We start from the raw sequence: 18,773 nt of genomic DNA on the forward strand, positions 1-18,773 counted from the left end.
AAAGCTGGATATTCTATTTACTAGAACAATAACTGTCCTAAGAATTTTCTGAATGAGGGACGACAGGACCTCTTTTGTTTATCTCTCAAATTTTAAGATAATAAGGGGGGAGATAGCGATATTTGGACGAGATGGAAAATGTAGATATTTTGTTTACATTTCGTTAAAAGTTGCCGTGCGCGTACCTTTTAAATGTAGATACGGGGGTAAGTTAGAAACAGCGCTAACTGGCTAAGCGGTTACCGGGGCGTCTTTAATTAGCGATGTTACGATCCCGATAGCAATATAGTATAAGGAAGGATAGCTACGTGAACCTGGCCCGAAACAAAAGGGGATAAGAAATTTTTTTGGCATGATCTTGATATTTGTTTATAAATAGAAGGCCGAATCAAAAAACTGTTCCTTTGCTATGTACATTGTGTCATCTTGCCTCATTATATATCACAGATATAGGTAATTTGAGAGTCAATTACTACTGTGTACTGTAGACAACAAGATCTGGTGTAAGATTCTGCCCATTTTTTGTGTTAGAAAATATTATATTAAACAACCAAGAATAAAATAAAGAAGATGGCCTTTAGTAGAAGTCCTGTCAAAACTCCAACGCTGGTTGGTTCGTCAGTAAGGGATATTGACGATGTTGATACCAAAGAAGAGCCTTTCGTTAAAGTTCATGACCGTTCGAGATCATTAAATAGGATCTCCCAACGGTCTCGTTCACCAAGAGTTGATGATGAGTATACTACTGTTGACGAATTAAATCGTGAAGGTGCTTTGCTAACTGAAGAAACAGATATTGATTTAGATAAGTCTATGCCAATCAAAGACTTAACTGAGGATTGTACTAAATATACTCTGAATAAGAAATTAAATAGGAATGATAATAAAAACTTATTTCATCATCCCAAAGGAAATGTTGAAGATAAGAATATTTTGAGGAATTCTTATGGTCAAGCTATTAAATTTGGATCTGATAGACCACATCTAGCTCACGGCGAATCTTATCAATCGGTAGGGGATGGTACTGAGAATGACGCTGAAGTTAATGAAAGGTTAGGCAGGACCAATGATAAACCTTCACTTTCAAAAGATTATCTAAGATCTTTGTCTAAGTCTTTGACTCGAGAAAAAAATAGAGACCGTTCTCCTAATGGTAGAGGTATGACTACTTTTGATGATAAAATATATTCAACTAATAATTATACGATATCTCAAGTTGATATTGGGAATGTTTCATCTAATATTATAGCGGAAGAAGAGCAAGAAGATAGAGAAGGTGTCTTATTGGATGATCAAGGTAATGAAGAATATTCGAGAAAATTTGAAACTGAAGCTGAAAACGTTATGGAGGCAATTAACGGAACTGTCGGTTAATTCCAATAAAGTTAGTAAAACGTTATTCATTAACATCATTATAGTTTTTATTAGACAGTTTATGTATCTTTTAAAAGTATATTTATTTCTTTAGTGGGGTATTTGACGATAGCGGCATTTATGTGTTTTTATTTTGCTTACTGGTTTTTAGGCCTCGTAGTTCGAAACCACCTTACATATGCCACAGATGGTATGAAGTTTTGTACAGAGCTGGGAGACTAATCGTGATCCTCCACACAAAAGACAAATTTTTCTTATTTATTACAATTTATCTGAAACGGTACCTGATATCGAGTTTTTTCCTGGTCGGGAAATTTGAAGAAGTACGCCATTTCACGTAACGTATGGGCGTAAAGTTAATACCACTCATCTATGATATGATATCGATAATGTTCGATAACAGATGTAATTATAAAGAACAGATAGCGGTAGTGTGTATGTTGCGTACATCACAATTTGGAGAAAACTTCTTTTTTCTTTTTTTTTCCTCTTTTTTTCTGAGAATTAGTTCGTTCGTCACAATCATATCAATTAGTTTTTATTTGAAGATGGATCTTGAGAACATAGATCTAGCATCAGCGAAAAGGGTAATTAAAGATTTGGAAAGTCAATTAGAACAAATTAAAGAATTAGGGGAAGAATATGAAATACAGTTAGAGCAGACGATAGAGAATTTGAAAGAAGAACTGATTAACAAAGAATCGCAAATAGAAGGTAATAAAAAACGAATAACTGCTCTCGAAATACAAGTTGATGATTTAGAAAATGAGAAGAATGTAACTAACAATAAGTTGCAAAATTGTACAGTTGAGAATGACAAACTAATGGAACAAAATATCCTATTGGAGCACGAGCTTTCGGACCTTAAAGAATTGATGCACCATTTAGAAGTGAAAAAAGGATCCAGTTTTAAGAAGGCCATTCGGATGGAAAATGAGTCACAACTTAACTTGATGAAAGCGGTAGATATAATAGAACCATTTCAAATATCTACATCTGGGTCTGGGTTGCATATCAAGACATTGGGTCGGGACTCGAATAATAGTGCACGTATCCAAATAACGAATTCAACTGTACTTTCTACGACGTCAAGAAAGCCTAGCATCAATTGATATCTTAGACTACAATAACCCATAAAGTTCAAGATATGGACCAATTGACTATCTAATGTCGACAGCGTTCTATGTCCTTCCATCTCGTAGCATCTACAATGTACTGGAGATACATCTTTCCGTAGCATAATTGCACACATATAGCAATGCCGGCGTAGCATGTGATAATACTGAGTACCAGGCCAAGTATCTAGCAATAATTCGAATATTATGTTTGAAGGACTGCAAAAGAGAATTTGGTACGATAAAAGAATAGTGTACTTTCTCTGTTATGACTGATACTTCTCTAACTTCAAAAAAAAATGATAATATCTTCGTAAAAGTTAATATTTGTAGCGCATAGTGCCTGTAAGTTACATTACGCGTTACCGATGGATTTCATTTATCTAAGCAAATTAATTAAGGCCTACGTACGCTAGCATTCAATGCAATGTTTCATCTGAATTATATGTAGTAAGAAAAATGACAATGGGTATATAACTGTCAAAATAAGTTCACCGTCTTACTATCCTTTCACAACATAATGCACATCTTTTAGTTTATTTTACCAACTACAGAGCTAGTTATCCTAGATGTACTTCGACATGTTACATACTCTTTCTTCCATCTACCCGCATAGGGATAGGTAGGACATAAAAAACATTTATGCATATGTTATGTCCTCAATGGGAATAGCCGCTCAGCCTCCCGTCGACGTTGGTTTTGTTTTTTTTTTGTTTATTTTTATTTTGTTATTGCGAAATCGAGTTTCATACTGTACGGGTACGGGTACGGTTACAGTCACGATAGGCCCTGGAGACAGCACGACACGACGGGGAAGGAACCCCGCCCCCCCTCCTCCTTCCACTTCCCGCCGCACGGACCAATCTGTTCTCCCTTAAAAATCCCACCACCAGCTTTCTATTTTACCCCTCGATAGATCAATCGATCTTCAGAAACGCTGCTTCTTTACCCTCCACTTCCCAACAGAACCTCCGCACACGTAAGCAGTTCCACTGTCAGCTGTCTATCTACACTCTACACTCTACACTCTACTACAGTGTCTCCAATTAAGGCTCTTTTTCCAACAAATATTCAGGAGCTCCCAATTCCCACAGCCTGCACGGTAAGCCCTGCCGAAGAAAAATAAGCATTACGTCGAACAAATAAATATTGGTTATTATCCAAAATTGGAACAGATATCCTTGAATTGGGAAAGTGGAGTTGCTCCAAACTGAACACCAATACTTCGAAGACGATGCAAACATTATATCTCTACGTACGTATGCATATAATGTCACATTCTTCAAATGGAGGGTGCTTTTTATATTGAAAAACTATATATACTCTTAGCCTTTTCCTTCGTGTAATTTTTTTCACCCTTATTTTCTTGAAATTATTATATAAAACAACCCTTTTTTTATTTTATTTATTTTTTTTTTTCTAATTAGATCCCTTTTTGTGAGAGGTCCCTCCCAATTCAAACAGAAAGTACCATTAAAACCAAGCGCTAGGTCACTCGTATCATTGCATCAAAGTACTTCCAATCACTACTAATACTACTACCATTCTCACTTTCACCCGACAAATAAAGAAAGAAAAATGACTCGTGATTTACAAAACCATCTATTATTCGAAACCGCAACAGAAGTGGCCAACAGAGTGGGTGGGATCTATTCCGTCCTAAAATCTAAAGCTCCAATAACAGTAGCCCAATATAAAGACAATTACTGTCTAATTGGTCCCCTAAATAAAGCAACATACCAAAATGAAGTAGACCAACTAGATTGGGAATCTCCTGAAACATTCCCTGATGAATTGAAACCAATTCAAACTGCATTACACGCTATGCGTTCCAGAGGGGTCAATTTCATCTATGCAAAATGGTTAATCGAGGGATCTCCTCGTGTTATCCTATTCGATTTGGATTCAGTTAAGGGATTCTTAAACGAATGGAAGGGAGATCTGTGGTCCTTGGTGGGGATCCCATCTCCTGAAAATGATTTCGAAACTAATGACGCTATATTGTTAGGTTATACAGTGGCTTGGTTCCTTGGAGAATTGACTGCAGTTGATAAACAACATGCCATTATTGCACATTTCCATGAATGGCTTGCTGGTGTAGCATTACCATTGTGTCGTAAGAGAATGATTGATGTCGTTACTATCTTTACTACGCATGCTACCCTTTTAGGGAGATATTTATGTGCCGCTGGTGATGTAGATTTTTATAATAACTTGGAAAAATTTGATGTCGATCAAGAAGCTGGTAAAAGAGGAATTTATCATAGATATTGTATTGAAAGAGCCGCTGCTCATACTGCAGATGTTTTCACCACTGTTTCACAAATCACTGCTTATGAAGCTGAGCATCTTTTGAAAAGGAAACCAGATGGGATTTTACCAAATGGTTTGAACGTTATTAAATTTCAAGCTGTTCATGAATTCCAAAATTTACATGCTTTGAAAAAGGAAAAGATTAATGAATTTGTTAGAGGCCATTTCCATGGTTGTTTCGATTTCGATTTGGATAATACTGTTTATTTCTTTACAGCTGGTAGATATGAATATAAAAATAAAGGTGCAGATATGTTTATTGAGGCATTAGCAAGATTAAATTATAGATTAAAAGTTGCTGGTTCTAAATTGACTGTCGTGGCATTCATTATTATGCCTGCCAAAAATAATTCATTTACTGTGGAAGCTTTAAGAGGTCAAGCTGTAGTTAAATCTTTGGAAAATACTGTTAACGAAGTGACAAACTCAATTGGTAAAAGAATCTTTGATCATGCAATGAAATTCCCTAATAATGGTATAACGTCGGAAATTCCAGTCAATTTAGACGAATTGTTGAAACCTTCAGATAAAGTCCTCTTAAAGAAACGTGTGCTTGGTTTGAGAAGGGCACCTGGTGAATTACCTCCGATTGTAACACATAATATGGTTGATGATGCAAGAGATCCAATCCTAAATCAAATTAGACATGTTCAATTATTTAATAATTCATCTGATAGAGTTAAAGTTATTTTTCATCCTGAATTTTTGAACGCCAATAATCCAATCTTAGGCCTAGATTATGATGAATTCGTTCGTGGTTGCCACTTAGGTGTTTTCCCATCATATTATGAGCCTTGGGGATATACACCAGCTGAATGTACCGTTATGGGTGTTCCTTCAATTACTACTAATCTATCAGGATTCGGTGCTTATATGGAAGATTTAATTGAAACTAATCAAGCTAAAGATTATGGTATTTACATTGTGGATCGTAGATTTAAGAATCCAGATGAATCTGTCGAACAATTGGTTGATTATATGGAAGAATTCTGTAAAAAGACAAGAAGACAAAGAATTAACCAAAGAAACAGAACAGAAAGATTATCAGATTTATTAGACTGGAAACGTATGGGTCTAGAATATGTTAAAGCTAGACAATTAGCATTACGTAGAGCATATCCTGAACAATTTAAACAATTGGTTGGTGCAGACCTAAGTGATACTAATATGGACTCGTTAGCTGGTGGTAAGAAACTCAAGATTGCAAGACCACTAAGTGTCCCAGGTTCACCTAGAGAATCTAGGTCAGGCAGTGTTAGTGTTGCATATATGACACCAGGTGACTTGGGTACTCTACAGGATGCCAATAATGCCGATGATTACTTCAATCTGAGCCTTACAGGCGCGCATGATGACGACGATGAACAAGGTCCATTCGTAGATGATAACTGAGCGACAAACTGAAATTTTCAAACTGTTTTTTATTCTAAACATTTCTATACATAATATTGATATTCTTTGTACACTTATACATAAAAAGATATATCATCATCTTATACACTAAACTTTATGATCTTCTTCTCTCTCCCATATTTGCTATTTTTATTGACATTTGTGACGTTCCAACTTCGCGAAACTGAAATTTTCCAGAAAGTGCACCGTCGGAAGATTAGAAATAAGTACAGGAGCACAGCCGGAAAATAAGGATCGAAGCGTTGGATCCTGGAATATACATAAAAAACCCTCGTTTTCTTATCATAAGGAATTGGATGATGCAAGAAACTGAAGGAGTAAGGACAAGCACAATTAGTTTATAATTGATTACATCGGAAAACTAACTAAGAAAAATGCAGAGACTGACACCAGAATCACAAGAAAGTACACCATCAACATCTAACCACGATGATCTTCAACAACCAGAACCTGTAACTGGTCATAGAGTAGCGAAGTTCCTTAACAAAATGAGTGGTCAACCAGCTTCATACGTAAACAAGACGAATTATATATTTGGTAAGACTTTGGGTGCTGGTACATTTGGGGTTGTTAGACAAGCAAGGAAGTTGACAACAGGCGAGGATGTTGCTGTTAAGATTCTCTTAAAGAAAGCTTTGAAAGGTAATAACGTTCAATTACAAATGTTATATGATGAATTGGCTATCTTACAGAAACTACATCATCCAAATATTGTTGCGTTCAAAGATTGGTTTGAATCCAAAGACAAATTTTATATTGTCACACAATTAGCCACTGGAGGCGAATTGTTTGATCGAATTATTAAAAAAGGGAAATTCTCTGAAGTAGACGCGGTATCAATTATGGTTCAATTGATAAGCGCTGTGAGCTATATTCATTCTCAAAATATTGTTCACAGAGATTTAAAACCAGAAAATGTATTGTACCTTGATAACAGTGATAATTCTCAGTTAGTTATCGCTGATTTTGGGATCGCCAAGGAACTGAAATCGAATGATGATCTGATCTTTAAAGGTGCAGGTTCATTGGGTTATGTAGCACCAGAAGTTTTAACTCGAGAAGGTCATGGGAAACCATGTGACATTTGGTCCTTAGGTGTTATTACATATACATTATTATCAGGTTATTCTGCCTTTATTGCTGAAAGTGTAGAAGGTTTCTTAGAGGAATGTACAAGAAGTACATATCCTGTTAAGTTCCACAGTCCATATTGGGATAACATTTCGCAAGAGGCAAAAGACTTCATCTTGAGAGCGTTGACTATAGACCCTAATGATAGACCAACAGCCGAAGAACTATTACAAGATCCATGGATCACTAATAAGAATATTAGTACAACTGATATTTTACCTGATGTTAAGAAAGGTTTCACATTACGTAAGAAGTTGCGTGACGTTATTGAGATTGTCAAATTGAACAACAGAATTAAGAAATTGAGAGCACTATATGGCGAAGGAGAAGAAGAGGAAGACAAGGATTTGGTGGAGAACCAGATTTCGCCAATTGCCCAATTGCAGAGCTCCTTACGTGCTCTGTCATTACAGCCTAAGAATCAACAAATAGGGGAATTGTCACCAGAACAGAAGCAGTTAAAATCGGCGTTGACACAGAATACATTTGCCCAAATTGTTCAAGCGGCTAAGCAACGTAAACAGAAAGGAGCGGAAATTCCTACTCAGCAAGATTAACGGGACCTTTGATACCTAAGCGATGCTTAGTATATGTTATATGCATCTATCTCATTACTATATAATATTTAATGTATATGAATTTTTAGAGCGAGCCCACTTTAAAGTCATACATAACCCTACTCAGATTCCTTTCTCCTTTTAGCCCTTCTCAAAGATCTTTGTGACCTCGACACCGATGCTTCATGAGCCTGTTTCGAACTACTAACGTTTGCTTCATCGGCAGATTCAATATCAGGGTTCTCCGACATATCAATGTATGCGTCATTATTATCTACTGTCTCTTGACTTTCATATGCGCTTTGGTCTTCTTCAGCAGCACCAATACCGTCATGGCCATTGTCAGCAATGTATTCTTCTTCATCATCTTGTAATTCATAAGCTTCTTTGTAGCTACCGTGTGATCTTCGTGATGATCTTGTCTTTCTATCTTCATACTTATCTTCATCATGTTCGCTTTGAAGTTGCTCTAACTTTTTAAGAATACTTGATAATTTGGATAGATATTCAGTTAGATACCGTACCTGAAGTAACACATTTTCAAATTTTGGATCGTTAAGGTAGTTTTCATCCTGTGGCATGCCTTTGATTGCGCTCTCTTTTGAAACAGAATAATCTTGGAAAATCTTTGAAATACGTGATACATATTGGTCAAGGCTCTTATAATCATGACTGATTTCATACCAGTAATCACCGTCATAGACATCAGCTTTACTAGATAACGAATCTTTCGTTAGTTTGCTCTTAGCATGCAATAGTAATTTGAAATTTAAACTAAACTTGCCGCGTACTCTTCGAAATGAAGACAGCTGGTTAGTTTGGATGTCATTATTAGATTTTTCTAGAAATTGTTTTACACTACAAAATCCGATGGTATTCGAATCATTTCCATAAGAATGTAATCGTGGAAGGAAAAAGTCACCTACATGATCGACAGTTCCAACAAAGAATTCATTCATTCTTAATTTATAGCTATCATCATTGAAGGGATTCGATAAGGGATCATCAATAGATTCTCGTTCAAAAATATCGCTCCATTCCTGATAAGATTTGAATGGAATATCACTCTTATCAGATGCTACAGCAGTTGTTTTAAGTTCTTTCATTAATTCTTGTACAATAATTATCTTTTCAGATAGATCTTTCTTCTTTGCATCGTTCATTTGATATTTATTCTTCCTTCTATTTAGTAACCGCTTCTGTAATAACCTGCAGACTTTGTGGAAGGCATCATAACTTTCATCAATACCATTGACAAGATACCTGGGAACATGTTGCGTATAAATGCCAAACGATGGTTCTTTTTTCAAATGAGACAATCTATAAATTTCATCATGAATAAGAGTTGAATTTGAACAACACCACCTCATCAATATCTCTAGAAAAATCAATCGATCTTTTGGTTCAAATGCAAAAACGCCCATCTTTTCCAAATTTGGATTATACAATAGGTTCTCATCATTCGGTAGAGGTGTATTCTTATACCATTGTGGGATATTTTTTGTTAAGATTTCAGGGTGTGTCGGATCTACCAAAGTTGTATCTTCTTCATCTGGCGTGAGCAAGTATGATAATGGCTGTGTGACGTCTATATCTTTTGGCACAGGGACTCTCCATTTTTTAGGGTACCCCCATTCAATCGCCTTTGTACGAAGCTGGTGGATTATTTTCTTATTAAAAAGGGCTTTCTTTGAAGATTTCAACTCTGCCATGGATGGCGGACTATAGTGTTTTTTGGATGCTGGAGGGAATAATAGTTTTAAAAAGGTGAAGAATAATAAATTCATTTTCTCTTGAGATATGGTTACACATTTATTTGATAGGCTCGTATCTTGTTGTTCAGTTAATTCTAATCCAATTTCGAAAACTTGAAATGAGATATCCAAAATATCATTACTGAAAAACTTATGGAATTTATTAATGAATGCCATTATGCTTATGATTGGACCTGCGTACGGTATTGGCTTCGTATCTGTATTCGCTCTCGATAAAAGGCCAAATATTTTATTGTCATAATCGTTATAAGATTTTAGTTCTAAAGGGACGCTTGAAGCCCAATTTGAAATCAGGTGCAAGTTGGTAGTTGTTTGACCTTGCTTATGAAGTCCCACCAACTTGGATATATTACATATGCTAGGAGAGGACGTAGAAGAAGGTGTCTTTGATTGATCGTCTAGATAGTTTTCCTTGTTTTCACTTCCTGTTTTAGTATTTTGTTCGTCAACGGTCAAGACAGTTCGGTTTTTATTAGATATAATTGTTTTAGTACTTAACACATCTGGGGAATTTACTACTTTTACGTTTTTAAAGTCATCAAACGTCAATTGCCCTTTCCTCTTTTGTTTTTTCCTCTTCAATTCTTTTGAGATTTTCATTGCTGAGATCTTATCTTGTTTTCCTTCTTTATCATGCTTTTCATCAACTTCTAAATCAGCGGAGCCATCTGAATCTATATTGACAATATCAGACATTGCTAGGTTGGCTGAGAGGTTGGTTTAATGACTCCCATTTGACTTCATCGTGAAAACTTCTTTAAATCGATATTCCAGGTCTAAAGGGAAACTTTCTTACTATATAGTTTACGCGTCTCTTGATGTAGTTCCCAATCAAGAAATAGCATACCTCCCGCGTTAGGTTACATGGTGAGCCCTAATTTCATTTTTATTTCCAGCCCTAACTAATAAAATTAGGGTATATATGTTTTCCGGGTAATAGTAATCTATATCCGTTTTATCCCCGCTTGGAAAGGGATCGCTTCGAAACTTTCTTAAGAATAATATTGAAGTACATATGTACAGTAAGGCCTACTTATCAATTAAGAAGAAACTGAAACAAAAACTTACTTCTTTGGTAAGATTGAAGAGAAGGCAAGGCAAATTGATTAGAAGGCAATCCATCTAAAGGTTCTTTCTGAATTATGTTTAGAGACAGAACTAACTTATTTTTATCGTATCGTCGTACCTTCCCACATAATGTACAATATTCGACTATTGGTCTCGGTATAAATATTCACAATGATGGAGTATTTGATAAAGATTTGGAAGCATATCCGATGATGGACCTGTCGCCGCACGATAATGATGACAAGAATATATTGAAGTCACAACCACCTTTATTTGTGGAAATGGCACATGATATCGATGGATATTTGAGTGATGTTAAAACATTGATGATTAAATTGACTAAATTATATAAGAAAAATTCATTACCGGGGTTTGAAGATAAAACAGGTGATGAGAAATTGATTGAAGATTTAAGTTATAAGGTGATACAAAATTTTCAAAAATGCTATAATGTTACTAAGAAATTGGAAACTATTTTTAATAGTCAGATGTTGAATGGGAAACAAATGAATAAAGGAGAATTGGTAATTTTGGATAATATTCTAAAGATGTATGCACAAAAGATCCAAACAGAGAGTAACAAATTTAAAGTGTTACAGAATAATTATTTGAAGTTCCTGAATAAAGACGATTTGAAACCAATTTTACCTAAAAATAGTAAGGAGACTTCTCAATTGCTGCTTCTTGAAGAGGAAGAAGGAAATCAAAATGACGGTGGTGTTGCTGGGCAAGCACAGCGACAAGATGATATAGATGCATATTCAAGGAAGACATTGCAACGGCAAATGGATTCGAGTCAACAGTACTTACAAGAACGTGATGAAGAAATTACTCAATTAGCAAGGGGAGTTCTTGAAGTCAGTACTATATTTAGAGAAATGCAGAGTTTAATTATAGACCAAGGTACTGTTGTGGACCGAATCGATTATAATTTGGAGAACACGGTAATTGAATTGAAAGAAGCTAATAAAGAATTAGGGCAGGCTACAGTTTATCAAAAAAGAACTCAAAAATGTAAAGTGATATTACTGTTAACTTTATGTGTTATAGCGTTGTTCTTCTTTGTTATGTTAAGGCCACGTTCTAGTGGTGGTGGCACTCGAAGCCCTGAAGCTGATGGACATTCGGATAGTGATATATCTGAAAAGCCAAATCCGGATGAAGAAGAGAGCCCAGAGCTTGTAGATATAGGTATCGATGAAAGTCCAGCAGCACTGCAACAAGAACATCCAAATAATATGAAGCTTCGACTTATAAAACGGGGACAAAACAGTTCACTTATTCAACAATTTCAATAACTAATAATATGATATGATATTCAAAGATACGTAAGTAGATAGATAAATCTAATCCGGATTAAAATGAAATAAAAATAAATTAAAATAAAAAACAAAAAAAAACTAGGGAATACTAAGGGATTTGGAATATTTTTTAATAATACACACTAGGAAATTCGAATATATAGAAAGAAAGGAAATGAGAGAACGTTTTACTATGTTATAAATGAGTGAGAAGAATTGGTATTATTGTCCACTGCGCCAATTGTCTTGCCTGGATACTTCCGACGAATGATTATCTGAATCCATATGGGTTTCCTGTATTGAATGAATTTGCAGAGGGAAGATTATTTGCCATACGTTTCTTGTAACTTGGTTTGTAATGTGTAGAACCCATGGGTATATTAGAAGGCGGTTGATTAAATTGAATATTTCTAATGGCGCCTTGACGATAGTTATTATATGGTTGTTGAGGTTGATTATAACGACGTTCTTGTAACGCTGGTTGAGAGTTATAATTTGGATATCCCACGGCGGGTTGAGCAGCATTTCTAATTATGGGCCCTCTATTGGTATTGTTGGCAGTAGGTAGAGGATTTGAATTATATTGTGAATTCATTTGAGGTCTACCTTGAGGGATAATATTCCTCTGTTGCATACCATTATCACGATTGATATAATGGGGTTGTTGGTTTGCATATTGTGGACCCTGCGAATAATTTTGAGGTTGTGGAGAAGGTTGTGGGTAAGGTAGATTACCGGCTGGTTGTCGTTGAGAATGAGAGTTCAGTTGAAGTTGATTATTATAATAATTTGGGTTTACTCCTCTTTGTGACACTGAAGTGAAATCACTCAATCCATCATCTATTTCATGGTTGTTATTACTTCCCTCAATTCCTTGATCATTGTTATTATTATAAAGATCTTCTAGTATCTTGTTAGAATTTCTTTGATCTGATATATTTTTATTCGAATAAGAGGAAGATGCAATAGATGGTACAATATTGTATGGAGCGGTGCGTGAAGTTTGACTTTGGTTCTCTGGATTTGTTTTACCTTCATTATCTATCACTGAAAATGCTGGGTATGATAATCTCTTATCATGCAAAGCAACTCGATCGCGTTGTTGCACTTCATCTTCATTGTTACTACCATCATCATCATCAACATCATCATCATCTCTGACTGACCCGCCTTGCGTATTTAAATCGGAAATAGTATTCGTTTGCTCTTTGACATACTCTTCAACGGGGCTATTGTAATCTTGTTTCTCTTTTGCAAGTGATGAAAAATCTGTGGAACTTTCAGTTATTTGCTTCTTCATATCATCATTAAATGGTTGGAAATCTGGTAAAACAGTGGGTTGATTCAAAATATTTGAACCAGTCATATCATTATTTTGATAAATTTCTTTGATTGAGAATCTTGATTTATCCATTGGATCATCATGCAACATTGCCTCTGTAGAGTCATCTATTTCATCAATGGTTCTGGAACTTGAGCTATGAGCAACAAATATTAATGGGATTATTAATAATGGTAAGGCTGCAGCGGGGATTAAAAGCCATGAACACCATGTCATCTTGGGGTAAAATAGTAAAAATGATATGATACAGACTAATGCCGATGAAAAAAATCCCAAGATGGCGAATAATAATTCAATTGTAAACATAAGTGCAGAAATGGATCCTGTTGTACTTAATATTGATAAAATGATAGTTATGATTGTCACGACGAATGACAGGAAATTCAATCCTGCAGCGATTGGTGTTACGATAAGGATTTTACCAAGTATAGATCTTTGATTTGAATTCATTGTCCATAGATTGTTATCATCTGTTAGATCTTGAGGGTTGTATGAACTGGATGCTTTAGAGCATCTTATTGAATCGCCGTTATTTGTCGTACAATATCCAAAAACACCATAAGTTACATCCTCTGCTTTTGAAAGACCAATTTGTTTGAAAACTGGTGCCGTTACACAGCAGATAATAAGGAAGGCCATAGAGACGAACTGTGCGACCGATATTATAGTGAAAAGAGTAGTTGACTTCTTATTAATAGTCATAATGAATGAGTTTCTATATTTTTATATTCTGTTTGGGTTTTTCGATTCTGTACTTTCAATTTATCGCGACTGTCTATCGTCTAGATTAGCGAATTTTAATAAAAGGGTTCGTTATCTCCTTCTGGTTTTTCCAAGTTGATTGATTGTATTGCGATTCCTCGAGGAAAGCAAATATAGTTTTCTATATTAGATAGTTCTTAAAAATGAATTGACGATGGAGACCACTATAAATATTGAGGAATTATTGTACTATAGTTAAGAAAACCAAAGGAGTAGAATGTCAGTAATGTCTTTTATGAACATACATACTCTCTGTTTGTTTTAAGCAAAATGGGAATCATAAAACACAGCCTTCTTCTTTCGAGCTAACTCTTTGTTTTTGTTATCAGCAACTGCATAATTTTTCACTTGCACCGCCTTTACGCGACGTGTCGGGTTTCCAACTCAGACAATGCCGTAGTGGTGAGTTGATGTTTTAGGTATATTGTCTCCTCTTAAAACAATACAAATACGTATATGTACGTACGTACGTAGCTAGCTCTTGGAGAACGCGCCAAATGTGGAAAAGGGTATGATTGAGCCACACATATATTAATCTATCTCTATATCCTTACAAACATCTGACTCCACTAACGCTTCAGGTATAAAAGTAATAGTTTATATCCAAAAACAATCGTTTTGCACACAGCTAGGAGAGGGTGAATACTATATACCAAATCAAGTTAGGAGAAGTAGTACTTTATTGTTGTCGTCGTCGTCGTTGCAGTGGATACACTCCATGATCAGGCATGTTACGGGTAGAAATAATTCTCTAGCCTACCCTCGTTTGGCACTTCCTAGCTTTGTTTCTACCCTACTTCAAAAACTTTCTAGCCTACCCCCCTAGCCTACCCTAACCAGGTTCTGGCCTACCCCCTAGTTGTAGCCAAATATTTTTGGGCGGGGATTTCTGGGTATTTTTGGGCGGCGTTTTCTGATACTTAACCCAAAACAGATTTTTTTTCTCTGCCCCTACGTGTAGCCTAAATTTTGATTGAAAAAATCGCATCCACTCTACCCCCCTAGCCGAACCCGTAACATGCCTGATTCATGACTTATTCAAATTGACCAGCCACATTTCATTTTCTATTTTTAGAAACAACAAATTACCACCCGAATCAATCAACAAAAAAAAGTACTCTCCCGGGGGCGAGTCGAACGCCCGATCTCAAGATTTCATGTTTTTCGAATTACAGTCTTGCGCCTTAAACCAACTTGGCTACCGAGAGAATTTGTTTCTTTTTGTAAAATATGTGTCAGATATAGCTTTGAATCTTGATTTCTTAAAGGCAGAGAGTAGAATTTAGGATTCTAACGAATAGGTGAGTATAAATAATAACTAATAAAGAGATATAAATAACTAACTAAAATACCTTTAATTCTAGTTCAACTTTCAGTCCTTTGTAATCTTTCCAAAATACTTTTTCTCTTGTCAATAACCTTTCTTACTAGCCACTACTTTTCTCTAACATATCTATAATAATTAATCTGAATAATATGTTTCCTTTTAAGTTCGTTTAACGTCAAACCTCATAATACTTTACCCTTTTCTGTTCCACCGCAATTCACTGCATGGGTAATAATAAAATAAGATAGAAATAAAAGAAATAGAAAAAATAAAATAAAGGTTAGTAGTATCTTTCTTCCATTGGCCCGCAATTAGTCTTTCAACATAATTGTGGCGTAGGATAATGTTAATAAGGTAGTAACTTAGTAAGTCAAATAAATTCTAGAAGTTCATATAATATCTCGTTGAAGTCGTGAATGCATAAAGTAAGAACTCATAATCATGAACACCGCTCTCAAAGTCCTTTCGACTAGGTGCTCTACAGGACACTCTAAATACTTGTAGGTTTGATTAGGAGAGACTAATCCAGAACGCCTGAGTAAACACTCACAAAACCATACACTTAACCGACCCAATACATAACTCCTGTACGCATGGCCGGCCGAAACTGTAGACGTGGCTGCAATCAAAAACAATCTTAATAATAATAAGATAACAATTGTACGGCATTCGACTTAGTTCAACAAAGTATATTCAATTATAATTCAATAGACGTTATACAGCTACAAACATGTATGGTGCATAACGTAGGTCGAGCCATTACTTCGAACCTCATAACTTCAAAATAATTCTTAACTCACTTAGCTGACAACGACACATAATTTCGTGTCAGTAATTACTCAAACAATAATAAAATAAACATACCTCTTTGTGACACTTGGACATAATGCCAATACTTTGTTATCTCGATCGGATATCTTACATTTTTGGTGAGAAACCTGAATCAGATTAGGTGCTGACAAGTATCAAAACAACTGACGTTTTTATCTTATTTTATTTTAATTTTTATGTCACAAGTTATGGTGACACAGTTATATCGATCCGTTACGCTTATGAACCAGTTGTTGGAACTTAATAAGAATATTAAGACACATGGGAAAACAGGAAGTGAGATGCTATCAAATATCATGAGTATATAAGGAAGGGGGCTCTCTTTCGTGTATACTTTATATAATTACATCCTTGTCTCATTCAGAAGAGGAGGGAGGTGCAAAAGCATCCCCTAAGGGACATTTCTGAAGAGAATGCCAACTCCAATAATGTGATACTGCCTAAAATTTCGATTATTAACGAGTAAAGTACCATGGAAAGGAAAAGATTAAAGTTCTATAAGTTTCAGAAGAAACAAACTAAGAGGCACACATATCATTCAAGATACTATTATAAGTATGTTGGAGAAAAGCAGTACCTAGAAGGAAACACTAGTAAACAAGAGCAAAGACATAGACAAGTAGTTAGGAAAGTCAAGGAAAAAGTATTCTCAAAAGATTATAAAAGGATCAAAAGTTGAACTGGAATTGGAAGTGTTTTCAGCTTGCTCTTTATATTTCTTTTATTTGCTATTACTTAATCGTATAGGGAAGACAGAACCGAAACAAATATTCACAAGAATCACATACTTTGATCTCTACCTTTTGAGAAGCACTGAATATGATATATTATGCAAAGCTTATTTCAATGTTATTTTTTTTTGACATATGGGTTGGATAAGTGTTCGTAAAGGCAGAGGGTAGAATATAAGACTCTTGCGAATATTTGATTCGGTTTTATCCTTTAATTAAAATAGAACATAAAATGAAATGTAATAACAAAACAATATATTTTCAAAAGCAAATCAAATCTTGTAAGCCTTTTCACTCTTTTCTAATCATCTTTCTAGTAAAACTTTTCCTTATCCTCAAACAACTCCCCTATGTATGATACTTTTCTTTGCATACTGTGATGGTTTCAATAAATATAAGTATAAAATAAAAAGAAATAAAAAGAATTTACTACAGCGTTCCAAGCAAGTCACCTAATTACTTGCTATCCTACCTATCGCATCGGACAATGTTAATAAAGTTATAAATTCGTATGTCAATAAACTTTTGAAGTTCATCTAATTTCTCGTCGAAAACATCGCTCGGACACAGTGTTTCCTGTCAACCCAGTTATATTTATTGGAATATATGGTACATATACGTCTATCTGCTAAAAGGACTTTGATTTACTGACACACAATATTGCCCTAACGTACGGTAGATATGCCGAGACGACAAGGAAAAAGTAAGATCTTCACGATGAGACATTATAGAGAAATAAAATATATAAGAGATATATAGATATATGTATACGTTATGTATAGTACTCTTTGGTAAATGCTAAAAGGGGAGGACTGGTTATACGTCGAAAAAAACGGGGTGAGTAACAATGCTACACATATTTCTCCCAATTTAACTGATCCAAAGGACAGTTATGACTATTTTCCAACAATATCATAAGTGTAAGATTCCATTGTGGATTAAGGTTTGTACTAAATATGAATGTGTAATAAAAGTTTATTAATATCCTCGTTTTAATGTATATAAAAGAGTTCGGTTTATCAAAAATAAATAGTAAATAAAATGTATATAAAAGATAATAATATAAAAATAATAACAGGATAAAGAGAGGTTGATACTTCCAGTTATGGGTCTATTTATACTCATGTCGGTGGTGGAATAGATAATACGACATCATAGTTTTATCATCGGCATATAAATTGATCGACTAATTTGGTATTGATCAACCGCGTCGTGTCATGCCGGTACTCAGCCGCATTCCTTCCATATTTGATAACCAGTTCTTGCCTGTTATAGTAGACGTTGTACCAAACGGGATGTCTAGACTTTCACCATGGAATATTAATAGTAACTTTATCTGAATATTGATCGAGCAAATTGATTCATCAAATCAAACTCAATTATAAATCACAAACATCACACAGCGACAAGCATGTACGACGTATAGCGTAGTTCGAACCATTAATTCATGACTGAGGTCTTCATAATAATTATTAGCTCACTATTACTGATTGCCACTCTCAAATTCGTGACAGTAAATATTTAAGTAGCTTTTTGAAATAAAGGGTACATCGTTGTGACACTTTGACGTGCTCAAAAACTTCAATCATAATGTTCACTCATAATGTTTAGATTATTCTAACAAACCAAGAGAAACATCCGTGATAGTTTAATGGTCAGAATGGGCGCTTGTCGCGTGCCAGATCGGGGTTCAATTCCCCGTCGCGGAGTATTTTTTACCACCTTATTAGTAT

General features: G+C 35.2%; 7 protein-coding genes and 2 non-coding genes across 9 annotated transcripts; 6 read left to right on the forward strand and 3 right to left on the reverse strand.

Moving 5' to 3' along the window:
• Nucleotides 1-570: 570 nt before the first annotated feature.
• NDAI0G05270 (uncharacterized protein) lies at nt 571-1,374 on the forward strand (the record flags this gene model as incomplete). The annotated part of the gene is made up of 1 exon (XM_003980137.1): nt 571-1,374. The coding sequence occupies one exon, from the start codon at nt 571-573 to the stop codon at nt 1,372-1,374; it is 804 nt and encodes a 267-aa protein (XP_003980186.1).
• A 344-nt stretch (nt 1,375-1,718) lies between these two features.
• Nucleotides 1,719-2,486, forward strand: NDL1 (Ndl1p; the record flags this gene model as incomplete). The annotated part of the gene is made up of 1 exon (XM_003980138.1): nt 1,719-2,486. One exon carries the CDS (start codon nt 1,719-1,721, stop codon nt 2,484-2,486), a length of 768 nt encoding a protein of 255 aa, XP_003980187.1.
• Nucleotides 2,487-4,067: 1,581 nt separating this feature from the next.
• Nucleotides 4,068-6,194, forward strand: GSY2 (glycogen (starch) synthase GSY2; the record flags this gene model as incomplete). The annotated part of the gene is made up of 1 exon (XM_003980139.1): nt 4,068-6,194. The coding sequence occupies one exon, from the start codon at nt 4,068-4,070 to the stop codon at nt 6,192-6,194; it is 2,127 nt and encodes a 708-aa protein (XP_003980188.1).
• A 395-nt stretch (nt 6,195-6,589) lies between these two features.
• NDAI0G05300 (serine/threonine-protein kinase) lies at nt 6,590-7,903 on the forward strand (the record flags this gene model as incomplete). The annotated part of the gene is made up of 1 exon (XM_003980140.1): nt 6,590-7,903. The coding sequence occupies one exon, from the start codon at nt 6,590-6,592 to the stop codon at nt 7,901-7,903; it is 1,314 nt and encodes a 437-aa protein (XP_003980189.1).
• Nucleotides 7,904-8,022: 119 nt separating this feature from the next.
• On the reverse strand, nt 8,023-10,374 carry NDAI0G05310 (uncharacterized protein; the record flags this gene model as incomplete). The annotated part of the gene is made up of 1 exon (XM_003980141.1): nt 8,023-10,374. The coding sequence occupies one exon, from the start codon at nt 10,372-10,374 to the stop codon at nt 8,023-8,025; it is 2,352 nt and encodes a 783-aa protein (XP_003980190.1).
• Nucleotides 10,375-10,820: 446 nt separating this feature from the next.
• Nucleotides 10,821-12,044, forward strand: TLG2 (t-SNARE syntaxin TLG2; the record flags this gene model as incomplete). Its single annotated transcript, XM_003980142.1, has 1 exon — nt 10,821-12,044. One exon carries the CDS (start codon nt 10,821-10,823, stop codon nt 12,042-12,044), a length of 1,224 nt encoding a protein of 407 aa, XP_003980191.1.
• A 274-nt stretch (nt 12,045-12,318) lies between these two features.
• TOS7 (Tos7p) lies at nt 12,319-14,091 on the reverse strand (the record flags this gene model as incomplete). The annotated part of the gene is made up of 1 exon (XM_003980143.1): nt 12,319-14,091. The coding sequence occupies one exon, from the start codon at nt 14,089-14,091 to the stop codon at nt 12,319-12,321; it is 1,773 nt and encodes a 590-aa protein (XP_003980192.1).
• A 1,178-nt stretch (nt 14,092-15,269) lies between these two features.
• On the reverse strand, nt 15,270-15,320 carry NDAI0Gtrna6Y. The gene is given in 2 exon segments: nt 15,270-15,306; nt 15,270-15,320. It is a non-coding gene; the product is annotated as a tRNA-Tyr (tRNA).
• Nucleotides 15,321-18,677: 3,357 nt separating this feature from the next.
• On the forward strand, nt 18,678-18,749 carry NDAI0Gtrna10D. Its single transcript has one exon. It is a non-coding gene; the product is annotated as a tRNA-Asp (tRNA).
• Nucleotides 18,750-18,773: the final 24 nt, after the last annotated feature.

The sequence above is a fragment of the Naumovozyma dairenensis genome, chromosome 7, assembly GCF_000227115.2.
Source record: "Naumovozyma dairenensis CBS 421 chromosome 7, complete genome".
Taxonomy (NCBI): Eukaryota; Fungi; Ascomycota; class Saccharomycetes; order Saccharomycetales; family Saccharomycetaceae; genus Naumovozyma; species Naumovozyma dairenensis.